Below are 16,005 nucleotides of genomic sequence, written 5' to 3' on the forward strand. Positions count from 1 at the left end.
CCAAGTTGGTGAGTCCTCAAGTCCGAGGAAAAAACCCTATGATTCTAGTTTTAGTTGCTTATAATGAAAGACATTTTCCCACTTCTCCTACTTCAAGGTCTACGTTGTATTCACTTCATAAGACTTGTAATGATGTAACGGCTAAGTCCTAATTTTCATACTTTTATGTGTAGATGTCAATGTGAGAGAAGTTAGTTTTCCATTCTTGATATATGAAGTGAAGTTGAACTTCAAATGAAAAAATTTAAATTTTCCACTTTTATTTTATCTAATACGTGATAATGAATGCTAGGGCTTGTCTAAGACCTCTTCGAGATCGACGACACTGGTTATGTCTAGGGGGTACTCTCAGATCGTTACAAACTTGGTATTAGAGCATAAGGATGAATAATACTAGGAACTATAGAGCATAAGGATGAATAATACTAGGAACTATGTCTCACAAAACCACGTCTATGTAGATTCTTGTTCATAATTGTGAAGCGAATCACACTTATGAATGAGAGAATATGTGATGCTTGGGAAATTATCACTTCCTTTGGTATTCTTAAGTCGTGCTTAAAGAGTCTTAACTCTATGTGCACTTTTCTTCTAATCCTTTTCTTATGGATATATGCTATGACTACTAAAAGGGCAGCCGCAAGGAGGGTTGCAGAGGACATTACAAATGCGGGAGTTCCTCCCCAAGGCAACTAAACTCCTCCTTAAGAGAAAGTTCCTCTAGGTGGCCAAGCTCCGGTCGATCCTCCTGTCATGAAGGATGGATAAAAAAGGGTGGCTTTCCTAGACATGACTCAAGTCATGGTTACTCAAGATCAAGCTGTAACTACTCAAGCTTAAGCTTTGATTGCACCCTGTGAAAATCATAATGCTAGTGCCATGGCTTCACGTTTTGAGGGACTTTACTAGGATGAATCCTCCAATGTTCTTTGGGTCTTAGGTAAATGAATATCCTCTAGAATTTCTCAATGAGATTTATAAGATCTTGTGTTTTATGGGGGTGAGTTGAAATGAGAAGGCCGAGCTAACCACTTATCAACTCAAGGATGTGGCTCAAACTTGGTACACTTAATGGAAGGAAAATAGGGCTTTAAGGGTCCCATAAGCTGGTAAGTCTTTAGGAGGATATTTGTTGATAGTTTCTTCCAAAGGGAGAAAATATAAGCAAAATTGGAAGAATTCGTCAACCTTCGTCAAGGAGGTATGAGTGTTCAAGACTACTATTTGAAATTCCCTAAGTTATCTAAATATGCTTCTTCTTTGGTGACTAATTTGAGAGATAAAATGAGTTTTTTTTTACGGGTGTGTGTGATGATCTTGCGGAAGATTTTCGTGCGGTAGTGCTTCACAATGACATTGATTTATCTCGTTTGATGGTGCATGCTCAACAAATTGAGAGGACTAGGCTTAAAAGGAAAAATAAGGATGACAAAAGGGCAAGGCCCTATGATGAAGGTAACAAGGATAGGGTCTATAACCCTAAGCCTCAAGGGGTAAAAGGTGGTGGTTTACAAAGTGAGAAACCCAATTGTGCCAAATGTGGCAAGAGGCATATGGGTAAATGTCTAGTGGAAACGGATAATTGTTTTAGTTGTGGGAGGAGTGGTCACCTGGTGAAAGATTTCCCCATGTCCAAGACTCAAGGAAGGGAGAGTTACCAAACACAAGCAAGTGGTCTTAATTGTGATGCTCCTCGGAAGAACCACTTTTATGCTCTCAATTCTAAGGGTGATCAAGAGGATTCTCCTAATGTTGTTACCGATATGTTGCAGGTATTTTCAATTAATGTTTATGTATTGCTAGATTCCTGTGCAACTTTATCTTTTGTAATTTTTTTGGTGGATATGAAGTTTGATGTGTTCCCGATGTCTTAGTTAAACCTTTTTCGTTTTTCACTCCAGTGGGTGACTCCATTGTTGCTAAAAGAGTCTATATGAGTTATCCCATATTATTGTCCAATAGAGATACATTGGTTGATTTGGTAGAGTTTGATTTGTTGGACTTTGATGTCATATTTGGGATGTATTATTAAATGATTTTTTTGATTCAATTGATTGTGGAACAAGGGAAGTTGAATTCCGATTTCCTAATGAACCCGTTTTAGAATGGAAGGGGGAAACTCAATCCCTAGAGGTCAAAATATTTCATGTCTAAAGGCTTGTAAGATTATTTCTAAGGTATGTCTTTATCATATTGTGAGGTTCAAGGACCTTAGGTCTGAAGCTCCTCCTTTAGAGGCGGTCCCGATAGTCAAGGATTTTCCGAAAGTCTTCCTCGATGACTTACCCAGAATCGCTCTAAAATGGGAAATAGATTTTGCCATAGATTTGTTAATGGATACTCAACCCATATCAATTCCTCCTTACCGGATGGTTCTAGAAGAGTTGAAAGAATTGAAAGCTCAACTCAAGCTTTTGCTAAACAAGGGTTTGATACAACCAAGCATATCTCTATGGAACGCTCAATGTTATTTGTGAAAAAGAAAGATGGGTCTCTTAGATGTGTATTGACTACCAACAATATAAACAAGGTCACTATAAAGAATAAGTATTCTCTCCCTAGAATTGATGATTTATTTGACCAACTCCAAGGGGCGAGTTCTTTTCGAAGCTTGAATTGAGGTTAGGGTATTACCAACTTAGAGTTAGCGGAGTTGAAATTCCTAAAACGGCTTTCCGAACAAAATATGGTCATTATGAGTTCCTAGTTATGCCCTTTGGTCTAACTAAGTCCCTCCCAAGTTTTATAGACCTTATGAATAGGGTGTTTCAGAATTATCTTGATTTTTTTGTAATTGTCTTTATTGATGATATCTTGGTGTACTCCAAGAGTGAGGATTAACACATGATTCATTTGAGAATAGTATTGCAAGTCCTCATGGAACACCAACTCTTTGGTAAATATAGTAAGTGCGAGTTTTGGCTAATATTTGTTGTTTTTCTTGGTCATATTGTATCTAGTTTGGGTATTGACATTGATCTGAAGAAGATGGAAGTGGTTAAGAATTGGCCTAGACCTCTAACTCCCAAGGATAGTCAAAGTTTCTTGTGTTTAGCCGGGTATTATAGGAGATTTGTTGACGGATTCACATCTATCGCTTCTCCATTGACTACCCTAACCCAAAAGAAAGTAAAGTTTTAATGGACGAAAGCTTGTGAGAAAGGATTAAGAGTTGAAAGATAAGCTTACCTCCACTCTGGTTTTGACTTTACCGGAGGGTTTGTTGTGTATAGTGATGCTTCTCGAGTAGGTTTGGATTGTGTTGTCATACAACACGGTAAAGTGATAGCATATTCCTCTAGGCAACTCAAAGAAGATGATAAGAACTATCCGGCCCATGATCTTGAACTAGCGGATGTAGTGTTTGCTTTGAAAATATGGAGACACTAACTATATAGAGTGCATGTAGATGTGTGCACCAATCACAAAAGTATCCAATATGTGTTCACCCAAAAGAAGTTAAACCTTCGCCAAAGAAGGTGGTTAGATCTTTTGAAGGACTATGATATGAGTGTCATTTACAACCCCGAAAAGACCAATATTGTTGTGGATGCTTTGAGTCAGATATCTATGTGTAGTGTGACCCATTTTGTTGATGGTAAGAACGAGTTAGTAAAAGATGTGCATATATTGGACCAGTTGGGTGTTCGACTTAAAGATTCTCCAAAAGAGGATTTCATGTTTTATCATAACTCCAAATCATCTTTAGTTATTGAAGTGAAATGTAAGTAACATCTTGATCCTCTACTGATAGAGTTGAAGGAATCAGTTCTTAGTAAATCTAATGAGTCCTTTTCCCAAGGGGGGATAGGGTACTTAGGTATCAAAGTACGTTGTGTGTGCCGGATGTGGATGATTAAGAAGACAAATTTTGGAAGAGGCTCATGGTTCCTGATATTCCATTAATCTAGGTGCCACCAAAATTTATCGTGATCTACAAACGATCTATTGGTGGAATGGTTTGAAGAGGGACATAGGGGAATTTATGACTAAATGTCCTAATTATAAACAAGTCAAGGCGGAACATCAAGTACCGAGAGGGTTGTCTCAAGATATAACTATTCCCACTTGGAAGTGGGAACATGTCAATATGGATTTCGTTGCGTGTTTGTCTCGTACACGAAGGCAAAATGATTTGATTTGGGTTATTGTTGATAGGTTGAACAAATCAGCCCATTTTATTCCTATCCAAACAACTTATTCGGCAAAAGATCACTCAAAGTTGTATCTTAATGAAATTGTGAGAATTCATGGAGTTCCCTTGTGTATCATATTGGATAGGGGTACTCAATTTACTTCTCGTTTTTTAGGAAAACATTCCAAAGTGGGATTGGTACCAAGGTTAAACTTAATACCACATTTTATCCACAAACGGATGATTTGGAAGAACGAACCATCCCAAACCTAGTAGATATGTTGAGGGCATGTGTCCATTGACTTCAAGGGTAATTGGATCACCATCTACCATTGATTGAATTTTCCTACATTAATAGCTATCACTAAAGTATCGCCATGGCACCATTTGAGGCTATATATGGAAGGAGATGTAGATCCCCAATTGGGTGGTTTGAGGTAGGTGAGTTTACTCTAATCAATATCAAAGTAGTTTATGAGGCCATGAAGAAAGTACGACTCATAAAGGATAGATTGAACACGCCCCAAAGTCGGAAAAAATCTTATGCCGACAATATAAAAAGGGACCTTGAGTTTTTGGTAGGTGACTTGATCTATCTAAAGATATCACCCGGAAAAGGAAGACGAGGTTTGGAGAAAAAGGGAAACTTAGTCACCGGTATGTGGGGGCATATGAGATTTGAAAATGCATTGGAAGTGTTGCCTATGAATTGAAATTACCTAAAGAGTTGGCTCCGGTGCATTCAGTGTTCCATGCATCAATGCTCAAAAAGTTCATAGGTGATCTCGGTGTTCATTATTCCTCTAGAAGGTTTAGGAGTTGATGCTAGTCTTTTTTATGAAAAGGCTTTGATTGACATATTAGACCTGCAAGTGAAGAAGTTGAAGAATAAGGAAGTAGCTCTCGTAAAGGGGTTTTGGAAGATTCATCTTGTGGAAAATTCTATTTAGGAGGCTGAAGCCGATATGATTCCCGATATCCTCATCTTTTTTCTTTCTCTTCTAGTCAAGGTTGAGGTTAGTAATCCCTTTAGTTTTGTTTTATGAAGTGTCATAAGTGTATTTGAACTTCCATGATTTCGTTTATGTATGCATGTTTTTGTGAAGGATTCATGCTGCATAAGTTTCTTGAATTTCCATGAAATTATATGTTCTCCATGCTTGATGGTACTAGATGATGTAGTTGATGTATTTGATTTCATGTGATATTTCTTGTTATGAAATTTCGCAAGTATGAAGTAATGAAATGATGTATTGACTCCTAGTTGGGTATGTTGATCTATGAGAGAAGGAGAAGGAATTTCCTCCTTGCATAAAATATGAAGTAATAGAATATGTACATATCTTGTAGTTGGTATTGTTTTTACCTTATGATGATGCATTGTTGTGTTTAGGAATGGCGATAATGTTTCCTCCCTTGTTATTTAATTATCATTTCATACCATGTGTTGGTTGGCTGCTAGTCTTGAGTCGTAAATGTCAAAATGATGTGTAAAGTGTCATTCGAGGATGAATGTTCCCCAAGGGGGGGGGGATATTGTAACATTCTCGAAATCCAATGACTTAAGCTAGAGATTTGAATGCATTTTAATAGTATAAGAAGGGTTAAAATGATGTTTCAATACCTAACCTAACATAACTAACTTATTTTGGATGTGTTAGTGAATAAGCGTCAAGAAACGACCATGACATCTGGAAACTAGTGAAAATGATCTAGTCTGCCCTTAGGCTTTGTAAGAGGTTTGAAGAGTTGTATGAGGGGTAAAGCTTGTAAAAATACTTGGAATACATGTTACTACATTTTTAGGGTCAAAACATCTAGGTAGGACTCTCCAAGGACCACCTTATGGGTCCTTGAGGAGGACCTAAACAATTGACCCAAAAGCTATCAAAAGACACACCTATTAACGAGCACCATTGACTCGGGGGGCGTTAATGGCCTACGTAGACCAATACTTAGAATTTTGGATCTTGGATCCATTTGGAAACTATTATTACAAACCATGGAGAGCCAGGACGGGCCGTCAATGGTGGGCGTGGTTTGGTGTCTGCAAACTAGTGCAAGACACGCCCAAGCCGAGGGTGGTTTGGTAAATTCCACCTTTGTCCATTTAAGTGAAAAGACAGTTATTATTTGTTAGTTTAGGTATATTAAAGTGTTTTAAGTCATAAAACAAGTCTTACACCTTATAACTCCAAAACCCCAAAAGCTCCCACTTCTCTCTAGATTCTCTCCCTACACTAAGACTCTATTGAAGAAGAAGGTCAAAGCTTCACGTAGGGCTCAAGAACAAGGCCTTAATAAATTAATCCTTAAGGATTGACAAGTTATGGTAACTCTTCCCTCTTGGGAATTCTTTCCCCAAGAGGTTCCTTCAAATTGATTTTTCAAACTTCTTTCAACTTTCTAGAATTCACTCAAATTCGTGGGTCACCTTTAAACTTGACTTATTTAGTATAGATTTGAACAGTAATGATCTATTACTAATGTTTATGAATGATTTGATGTATTACCTTATGTTTTTGACCTAATTCCTTATAGACCCATGGATTTCCCTTTTCTCTAAACCCTAACTCTTAAATTATGTTGATTAATGATTAGAGGTGATAATTTGAGCATGTTCTTGTATAATTGACTATTTTAAGATTATGATAATTGATTGGATGGATAAATATCATGGATTTGGATGAAATATTGAAAGGGTGTCTTGGAGGACATTGGTAAGAACTTCTAGGTCATGAATATGCTATTGTAGTATTGTTGGTTATCTTTGGTAATCTTGATTTCTTGAAGTATGTATGATGAAATTATGAATGTTTTATCATGATATGGATATGATGGTTGTGAGATGATGATATTTATGCTATTATGTGGGCTTGAAGGTAATTCCCGTGTACACCTTATGACTATGTTATGAAGCAATGTTCTCACATGATGTTGGGTTTGTGATGAAAGAGTTTTCTCATCTTAAAACCTATGTGATATGAACATGTTATATGAGGGGTTAAACTCCTAAGACCTATGTCATGTCTTAATGTTAATAAAGACTTCAAGACACTTCAACAAGGGAATTTAGCTTAGCACCTAGTGAACTTGTCAAAAAGAGGTGTTCCTTCACAAAGGAAGAAAGGTTGACCCGATGTTCTCATGAGGTTGAACTACAATGATAATTAGCATAAAGAGGGTTCCTAGTAACAACCTCGTAGTTATTTAACTATGTTCCCCTATAGGAAACCTTATCTAGTGGATCCATCTAGGTGCTATACGAATGTTTATGTCTTACCTTAGCAACACCCTCCTTTTGGTGTGAGGGGATGACACCAGATTCCATTTAGCTCACATGGTCTATGTAGGTTATGGAAAAGTTTCCCGAATGTGAAAATAAATGAATGAAAGTAAGAAGATGAACACTAACTAGGATTACTTAAGAGGTGTTACTTAGTGTAGGTAAGGGTATGAGACATTACCTACACATTGCACAAGTGAACCTTGAGGGGAATTCTAGGGTGGGTTCTTTATGTATATGTGTTGTAAATGAAATGCATGATGGTGGTTTCACTTGATATGTATGATGTTGGTTTCACTTTACATACATCATGTTTGTCTAAATTGGTATGCATGGCATTGACTACACTTGTTATGATAATGTATGGAATAATACAATGTTTGTGATCTCTTTGTTAGTTTATTTTGTTTGTGTGGGGTTATGGGGATTCACACACACATTGCACTAGTAGACTTAAATTGAGGTTATGAGTAAAGTCTTATGATGTATTGATGAATTGGACTGTAAATATTAAATGTTGACTATGGCTTTATTATGATGTTACTCTTGAATATGGATATGTCTTTTTGTTGTTATATGGACTTCTATATTGTTCTTATAATGTGCATAAAGGCTTTAAAAAAGTGAATATAGCATGCTCATAACAAAATGTCCTTTTGTGCATATTCTCAAATGTATCACTTGTATATGTTTCCATACTTAGTAGTTGTGGTTTGTACTAACTCATATCTCTTTTATTCACTACATAAAAATAGGTTCGAGACATTGAGGTGATTTAAGGTCATTACTCAAGAAAATTGGATCGTTTTCTCAAGTTGGTGAGTCCTCAAGTCCGAGGACAAAACCCTATGATTCTAGCTTTAGTTGCTTTGCTTATATTGAAAGACAATGTTCCACTTTTCCTATTTCAAGGACTATGTTGTATTCATTTCAAGAGACTTGTAATGATGTAAGGGCTAAGTCCCAATTTTCATACCCTTATTTCTAGATAGCAATGTGGGATAAATTAGTTTTCTATTTTTGATATATGAAGTGAAGTTGAACTTCAAATGAAAAAGTTTCAAATTTTCTGCTTTTATTCTATCTAATATGCGATGATGCATGCTAAGGGCTTGTCTAAGAGCTATTCGAGGTCGAATAAGCTAGTTACGTTTGGGGGTACTCTCGGGTCATAATATGAATGTTGCATTATTGATCACAGTTGTTGTAAATAAGATAGACGAATGACTATATGGCATGAATTACTTCATAATTGTACGACTTGAGAGAATACTTGTGTTTGTGATTGTTTTGTGTAAATGGATCATATTTCCACGTTCTGACATAAATAATTGGGTTGAAATTGCCATATTCCAGCATAACTATGGGATTGGGTACCACATTTTGGTATAATAATAGTTTGAGTTTGGATTACATGCGAGGACCAACAACATGACATATTTTTATGTATTGAGGAATGTGAAATGTGTTGTTCTTCATGTCGATTTTATTGTATATGATATATTTATGCATGTGATGATATTGTTGTGTTGACGTGTTTATGTTGCACTTAGTAGGTATATGTTATGACGTCTTATTTTAATTGTCCTTGTGTTGAGCAAACTTGTTCAGTCTAGTGGTAAGGAGGTGGATGATTTAATATATTTTCTGACTATGGTTGGGTAATGTGACAAGGAAGCAACGGTACAAAGTGAGTGGTTAGTTGAAAGGTTGGTGTTGCATTTGGGAGTTTGTGGTAGAATGGTTAGGCTATGATCAAGTACCTGGTAAGTAGGATGATTTAGAGGGAGGTTCGTAATCGGGGACATTCGATAAAATTAGGAGTAATTGAAGAGGGGATAAACGTGGAGAAGAGAGTGGTCAATTTTATGATCTTACTAGTTGATTTCGTATTTTGTGCGGTGGGCATCGGGTTGACCGATGATGCCTACCATTACATGTGTTTGTATTGATACTACTCTTGCTATGTATTTTTACATAGTCTTGATGCATTATTGGTGACGTTCATTAGGTGAAGACGTAAGAATTATGCAATAGCTTCTACTTTTCTCTTTCGTATAGTGATAGTTGTGTTCGTGTAATTGGTTCAGTTTTGTACTCTTAGTAACTCTTGTACCTGTTTAAACTAGATCCATGGGAGTCGTTAAAATTACTTTACAAGTTTTAACTAAAAGCATGCCTAATGTTACTATTTATGAAATCATACTATTGCAATTATCTCAGTTTTCTTTAAATTATTTTGCAAGTTCAACTATGGGGATATGAGGGTTCTCCTACTTAGGTATTAGAGTGGGGTGTGGCAAATTAGTATCAGAGCCTAGGTTACCGGTCTTCTAGTATAAGAACAAAATATAGACTAGACTCTTGTGGATTAGTGTGTTGACGTCCACATCTAACCTACAAGATGCTAGGAAGCATTCTAGGAAATTGTCCTACTCATTCTCTTCTTTCATGCAAAGTGTCGCTTGTTATGAATTGAATCCAATCGGTATCTCAATGATAAGAACTAGGCGTCGCCGATACGACTGAAGGGACCCCAACAAGTTAATGGAAATGAGAAGGTTCCTATTGGTATATAGCCCTAAGGGCTGTATAGGGCATGGATGAACAAAAATGGTCATCTATGGGACGAAACAACTAATGAATTGAAATTTTCTGTGTGTTGTGCCTTGTGAAATATGAATGTGTGCTACTTGTTGAGTGAATTAGTTGTGAATGTAAGGCTGAACTTTATGAATGTGAGGATGCAATTTCGTGCACTATACACGTGTGTTTGAACCTTTTTATTTACAATGTGTTGGCTAATTGGTGTAAATTATGTGATTTGTATATGTCGGGGTATATCCTATGAATGTATGAGTTGTGGTTCTGAATAACAAAAATGAATCTACTTGCATATCGTGGGATTGACTAGAGTTTAGGCCAATATAATCCTAGTTATGAATATCATTCTAAAATATGCTAATTTGGGGGTCATTGGGAAAATTTCGGAAGACAAAAAGAACCCAAAAATTATCATCCTAGGTTCAAATCCCGTCTGAGCCGTTGGGGCTGGACTATTCGTGCCATAGTGAGATTGTCTGATGAGTCCACGATTCGGACTTAGGGCTATATTTTGATAGATTTAGTGTCCTCAAATGCATATTTTATCTCTAAGACTGATTTAAACCATGAGTTTCAAGTATTTCAGACTTAGAGACAAAGACACAGACACAATAGAGCAAAAAAAAACAAAGGTAGCTAAAAGAACGAAGAAATAAAGACACCATGATCGCCGAATTCGTTCGGCGTATAGCCAAAAGGTCTCATCCTCACCTTTTGTTCCAGTAAGCTGAGTCGTCGGCATGTCGCCGCGAAGAAGTAGTATGTCACCCAATGATCCAAAGCATGAAGATGTTTTTTTCTTATCGTGACCAACGACAACACTTCTGATTCAAGTGTCAACTATCGTCGATAATATAGTAACCTAACCGAGGGTTGGGTTGTGCCCTAAGGGAGTGGTTTTGAAAATTTATAGTTAATTAGAATTTCATTCTAATTAGTCATAGCTAAAGAAATTAACAAGTAAAAACATTGTAAATTAAGGAAGGTGACACAAAATATCAAATATCAAAGGGAGGTTTTATCACAAGTAATAAAAACATCAAAAACTAATAAGAAATCTAAACAATGAGAGGGGGAATTCATGGGATGTAATTGCAATATGGATTAATTTAGATTATTGGGTACATGATTTTGATAAAAGATCTATAGAATAATAGTGACTATGTTAAGCTTTATGTGGGAATAAGTTCTCTCTCAAGCAACTTACCCCGTTTCAAATGGATTTCTCTCGGGTACCCATTTGCTGCATGGAGAGTAGACTACGTCTTACCCCACTCACTCTCTCAAGTTGAGTGTTAGGATATGGGACTAGGTCTCACCCTCTCGGCCATCAATCTAGTAGTGTTGGTTTCGTGACTTCTCTCTCGAGGAAGACGAAAACACAAGGGTGAACATGTATTTGCAACAAAAATCCGATAGATTAAAACACAACTACTAGAAGAAATCAACACTAAACAATATTTTATCTACCAACAAGCAAGACCCAACAACAATATTAATCCATATTCGCTAAATCACACCCCAAGAATTGAGCATTTTAGACAACATCAAGAAATAAAAATTATACCTTCACTGATGATGAAACCAAATGGTTATGAAGATTTAAGTCTTGATTTGATCAAAGAAGAAGAATCAAGGAGACCCATTCCAACTTGAAAGAGATAGAATCCTTTTTTCTTCAAGTCGAACAAACCCTTACAAAGTTGATAGTAAAATATATGAAAAAGTACTATTAAATACTAAGAAATTATACTAAAATTCTCTTATTCGAAACTCCTAAAACTGATAATAAAATTAGCATTTTTAGTTTTCAAAATGAATGTTGCAGCGGGGCACTCGTTGATTTTAGTGGGAATCACCGATCAACTTGGTGATTCTCCCTTTGTTTGGTTTATCCCCTTCTTCTCTTTCCCACAAAATCTTTGTGTCCTAGACAAGGGCAATATAGTACTACTTCGCGGAGCTACTCGGTGAAACGCCGACTACTCCCTTCTTTCGCCGATTTGATCCTTTTCTTTAAGGCTTAGCACACTGGAACAGAAGGCAAAGTATGCCTCTTTAGCGACCCACCAAGTGGACTTGACGATCCTCAGGCTTCCATTTCTTTGTTTTTTAACTGTTTTGTCCCTTTTTGTGATATAGTATCCATGCTTTTCTACAAATTTCAAATACCTAAAACTTAAGAGTTTTCATCAGATATTCAAATAAAATAAGCATTAGAGGACACTATTTCTACCAAAATATTGACCTAAAAGAGTCCAACTTGAGGGATCATTAACGCTGAAGGCTAACTCAACACTGTGATAAACATACCAAAGGGTGTACCATCGAATTGATCAGCGATCCCCATAAACTACGCCATGTGATCCTTCTCAGCACAACTTTTTAAAAACTATAAATACATGTTAATGTTTTTATTTTAGTATCAATTTTCATAGTATTGAACATTGACTTTTAGACTTAGCTTCTATTTTGAGTTTTTGAAAGCTCATGGGAAACTTAACTTAGCTTCTATTTTGAGTTTTTGAAAGCTCATGGGAAACTTAACTCTTGAACATTTGAGGTTTGAAGATTCTCATCTTGAAGAAATTCAAAGAGGGTGTTGGAAATTCTTCATCCTAGACTTGATTGAAGCGATAATAAATCATACCAGTTGATGTTACCTTGATTTGGTATCATTTTCATCCTTTTCTTTATGTCTATCTAAAACTCCAATTCTTGGGGTGTGATTTTGTGAATATGAGGTAAATCTATTGTTGGGTGTTGCTTAATGTTGATATATTAGTTGTTTAAATTTGATTTCACATAGTAGTTGTGTTTGAACTAAATGAGGTTGTAGTTTCAAATATGATTTCACCTTAGTGTTTTTGGTTTGCTCGAGAGAGAGAGGTTTTAAAACTAAGACTACTAAGTTGATAGCCAGTGATTATTGGGTCGTCATGAGTTCAGGTCGAGAGAGTGAATCCTAGTCCCCTCCACACACTTTCAGCTTGAGAGAGTGATTGAGCTAAGGCGGAGTTTGTGCTTAAAGGCTGCTACTCGATGTTCGAAAGAAATCGAGTTGATTCAGGGTAAGTTGTTTGAGAGAGAATTCACCCATTAAAGTCTAGCTTATTTACAAATATTTAGTGATGTACTATCAATAGCAACAACCCTTCAGTGTCTTTTATCTCATATTCCGGTCATATACCAAGAATATTGTTTCCCCATTGGTCTTTCTTATTGTTTTTACTGTTTTTTTTGTATTTGATTACAAAACCCTCATTGTTAATTGACCTTTGTGTCACCCCCTATAATTGTTATGTTTTTATTCGATAATTTCTTGTAGCTATGACTGGCATAACTTGATTTGTGCTTGGCTTAAATATTCTTAGTACCACTCCATGTAGGAATGATCCCAACCCTTGGTTGGGTGATATACTGATTAATGACTGTCGATACTTAGTATTGGATGAAGTATCTTTGATGACATCACCAGCCAAAATTGTGTTATTGCCCCCGCTCCCTGGGAGTGGTGTCACTTGAGAATTTCCACTGACTACAAATTTTGTCTTGTTATTTGTAGTTTATTAACTTTAACTGAGAGTATGTCCAATAACAATGGGGGTAAAATCGGCTGAATCGAGCTAAGAAGCCGAGAAGGGCTTCATGATTACTGCACTGACAACTCAACTGGATTAGTTTGCCACAAAAATTGCATAGGTTGAAGTCCAGTGCAACAAAAAAAGGAGGTACCTACCCCTTCATGAGCAGAAAATGCCTAGAGACAATGAGAAAAATCGTGTTGAAGATACACTGAAAATCATTCACCTAAAGATCTTCGAGCAAGATAGAGTGCTGGAAGAAACAAAGGAGAATATTTTAATGTCAAATTAGATGATCATCGAAATTGTACTCAGAGCGGAGTATTTTTCGCCTAGCATTTCAATATTGTGTATTCAACATAAAAGGTTAGTTTTTCCGAACCACAAGATCATGTTTTCGAAGTTTAAACTCTTTTGAAAATGATTTTATCATATTGTTGTGTGCTATACATCTATGATAGGAATAGATTGCCTTAATGCCGATTTTAAGTTAAACCTTTTGCCCATATTAATTTGATTATCAAATACTCGTAATTTTGTGCTTTTAAATGAATTAGACTTTATTGCTTTGTGCTTTCATTTTGTTAGATTGATTGGGTGAAGTCTAAGCAGCTCGTGTTTGCGCTAAATGACGTTTATTGCTCAATAATAGAGCGGCTAACACCCTTCTTAAAGGAAAATTTCATCAAATGGCCAAATTTGACAAAATCGTGAGAATTCGAAGTAATCTGGGGTGATGGGTGCTATAGGTATGAGCCTAATTTAACCATCACATGCTTCAATTTTTTTTCAGGGGTCACAGAGTAGAATTCGAGAAGACAGGTTGGAAATCGGCACGTTGGGCCATTTGGTAAGCTGGGCCAAGCTTGCCGAACTACTTAGTGGTTCACATAATAACCCCATATCGCCTTTAATTTCATTCTATTTGTGTTGTTGGTTTCTGTAACTTTCAGCGAAAAACCCTTCATCGCCAAAAGAACTCGGTGACTCACCAATAATATTTTTGATATCCCTTTATCTGCACCCCTGAAACTCTTGTCGCATTGTAACTTTCGGCGAACAAAACCTTGCTCACCGAAAGTGGTCGGCGATTCGTCGAAAATGCCTTTCCATCATCGATTTGCTAAAAGTTCTAAGCCTATTCCTTCGGTGAGCTTGATCTAGCTCGCCAAAGAGGGTAGGCGACTCTCCTACCTAGTCGGTGAGCCTGTCTGCAAAAATAGATTTGTTATGCTTATGTTTGCTTTTCTCCTAGTTTTTTCCTGGTCTTTTACGGATATGGTATGTACAAATATAACCATGCTACCCAAGAAAACAACACAATGAATTAATATAAACGAAGGAGGATGAAATATCCCACATAAGAGACGGCAAGAACTCCTAACAGGAGACAAAGGCAAAAGAAAAAACACATAGCTAAGAAAGTAGTTATGATACGCTCAAATTACACTTCCTTAAAGAAGTTTAAGCGGTCGTATCAAGCAAAGAACCCAATTATTAGGTTGGGATCGATCCCACGAGGAAAATGATTTAGACTTAACTTTAATGTACAATTACCTCTATTTAGTCATGTCCTTTCCGAAAACTTGTAATTAAAGGGGGGAAGGGGTTTGTAAAACAAAAGCATTGTAACTTTGTGAAATTAAACAAGTAGCAAAAGTAAATTATTGGTGTTTATAAAGTTGTGAAAGAAACTACGGTATAAGTATTTCCATTAGATTCATAACGACATAATCATAGCTGTAGCAACTCTTTCATAGTGTTTTGCATGCAAAGTAATAAGTTATGTATCTCTAAATCCTTGGTCCGACATTCAGAGAATTTCACCCCGTACCGTAGTTCGGCTACGTGTGTCTAAGTAACTAACCCTTACCTTTACTTCATATTAAGCATCATATTCGATGTTTGGCTTAGTTTTTACTTCACACCAATTGAATTTAGCCTATTAAATAGTATCCACTAAATCTATGTCAATAATTCTTTTGCTATTAACTACCGCATTGGTCTGTCAAGTAGCAATAAGGTGAGTTCGAACGCGTGCACTCGCTAAAAGGACTTCTAGACGAAAGAATTATTGATGCATGCAATAAACTATTTGACAATTGTTATTTAGCTAGGGTTATTTTGTTAATCACCCATGGTTCCTACAACCCTAGTTGTGGATTACCCATACTTAGAAGAATACATTTCATAATTGATATATAATAAATTATGAACTTACTTTGACCAATTCAAAGAAAATCCAGAAATTCAGCTTGAAATCACACAATTATCTTAAACACCAAAACTGGAAATTTGAATCAATTGCAAAAACAAATCTCCAAGAACAAAAGTATGAAATTAGTATAAGAGTCCAACCCCAAAAACGAGGTTTTTCACCCTATTTATAATTAAAA

The 16,005-nt window shown here is 36.4% G+C and overlaps 1 protein-coding gene across 1 annotated transcript; it reads left to right on the forward strand.

Annotated features, from left to right (window-relative positions):
* Positions 1 to 1,373: 1,373 nt before the first annotated feature.
* Positions 1,374 to 14,607, forward strand: LOC107022637. The gene is made up of 3 exons (XM_015223236.1): positions 1,374 to 1,772; positions 14,403 to 14,459; positions 14,563 to 14,607. Exons 1-3 carry the CDS (start codon positions 1,374 to 1,376, stop codon positions 14,605 to 14,607), a joined length of 501 nt encoding a protein of 166 aa, XP_015078722.1.
* Positions 14,608 to 16,005: the final 1,398 nt, after the last annotated feature.

This window comes from Solanum pennellii, chromosome 1 (genome assembly GCF_001406875.1).
Source record: "Solanum pennellii chromosome 1, SPENNV200".
Classification (NCBI taxonomy): Eukaryota; Viridiplantae; Streptophyta; class Magnoliopsida; order Solanales; family Solanaceae; genus Solanum; species Solanum pennellii.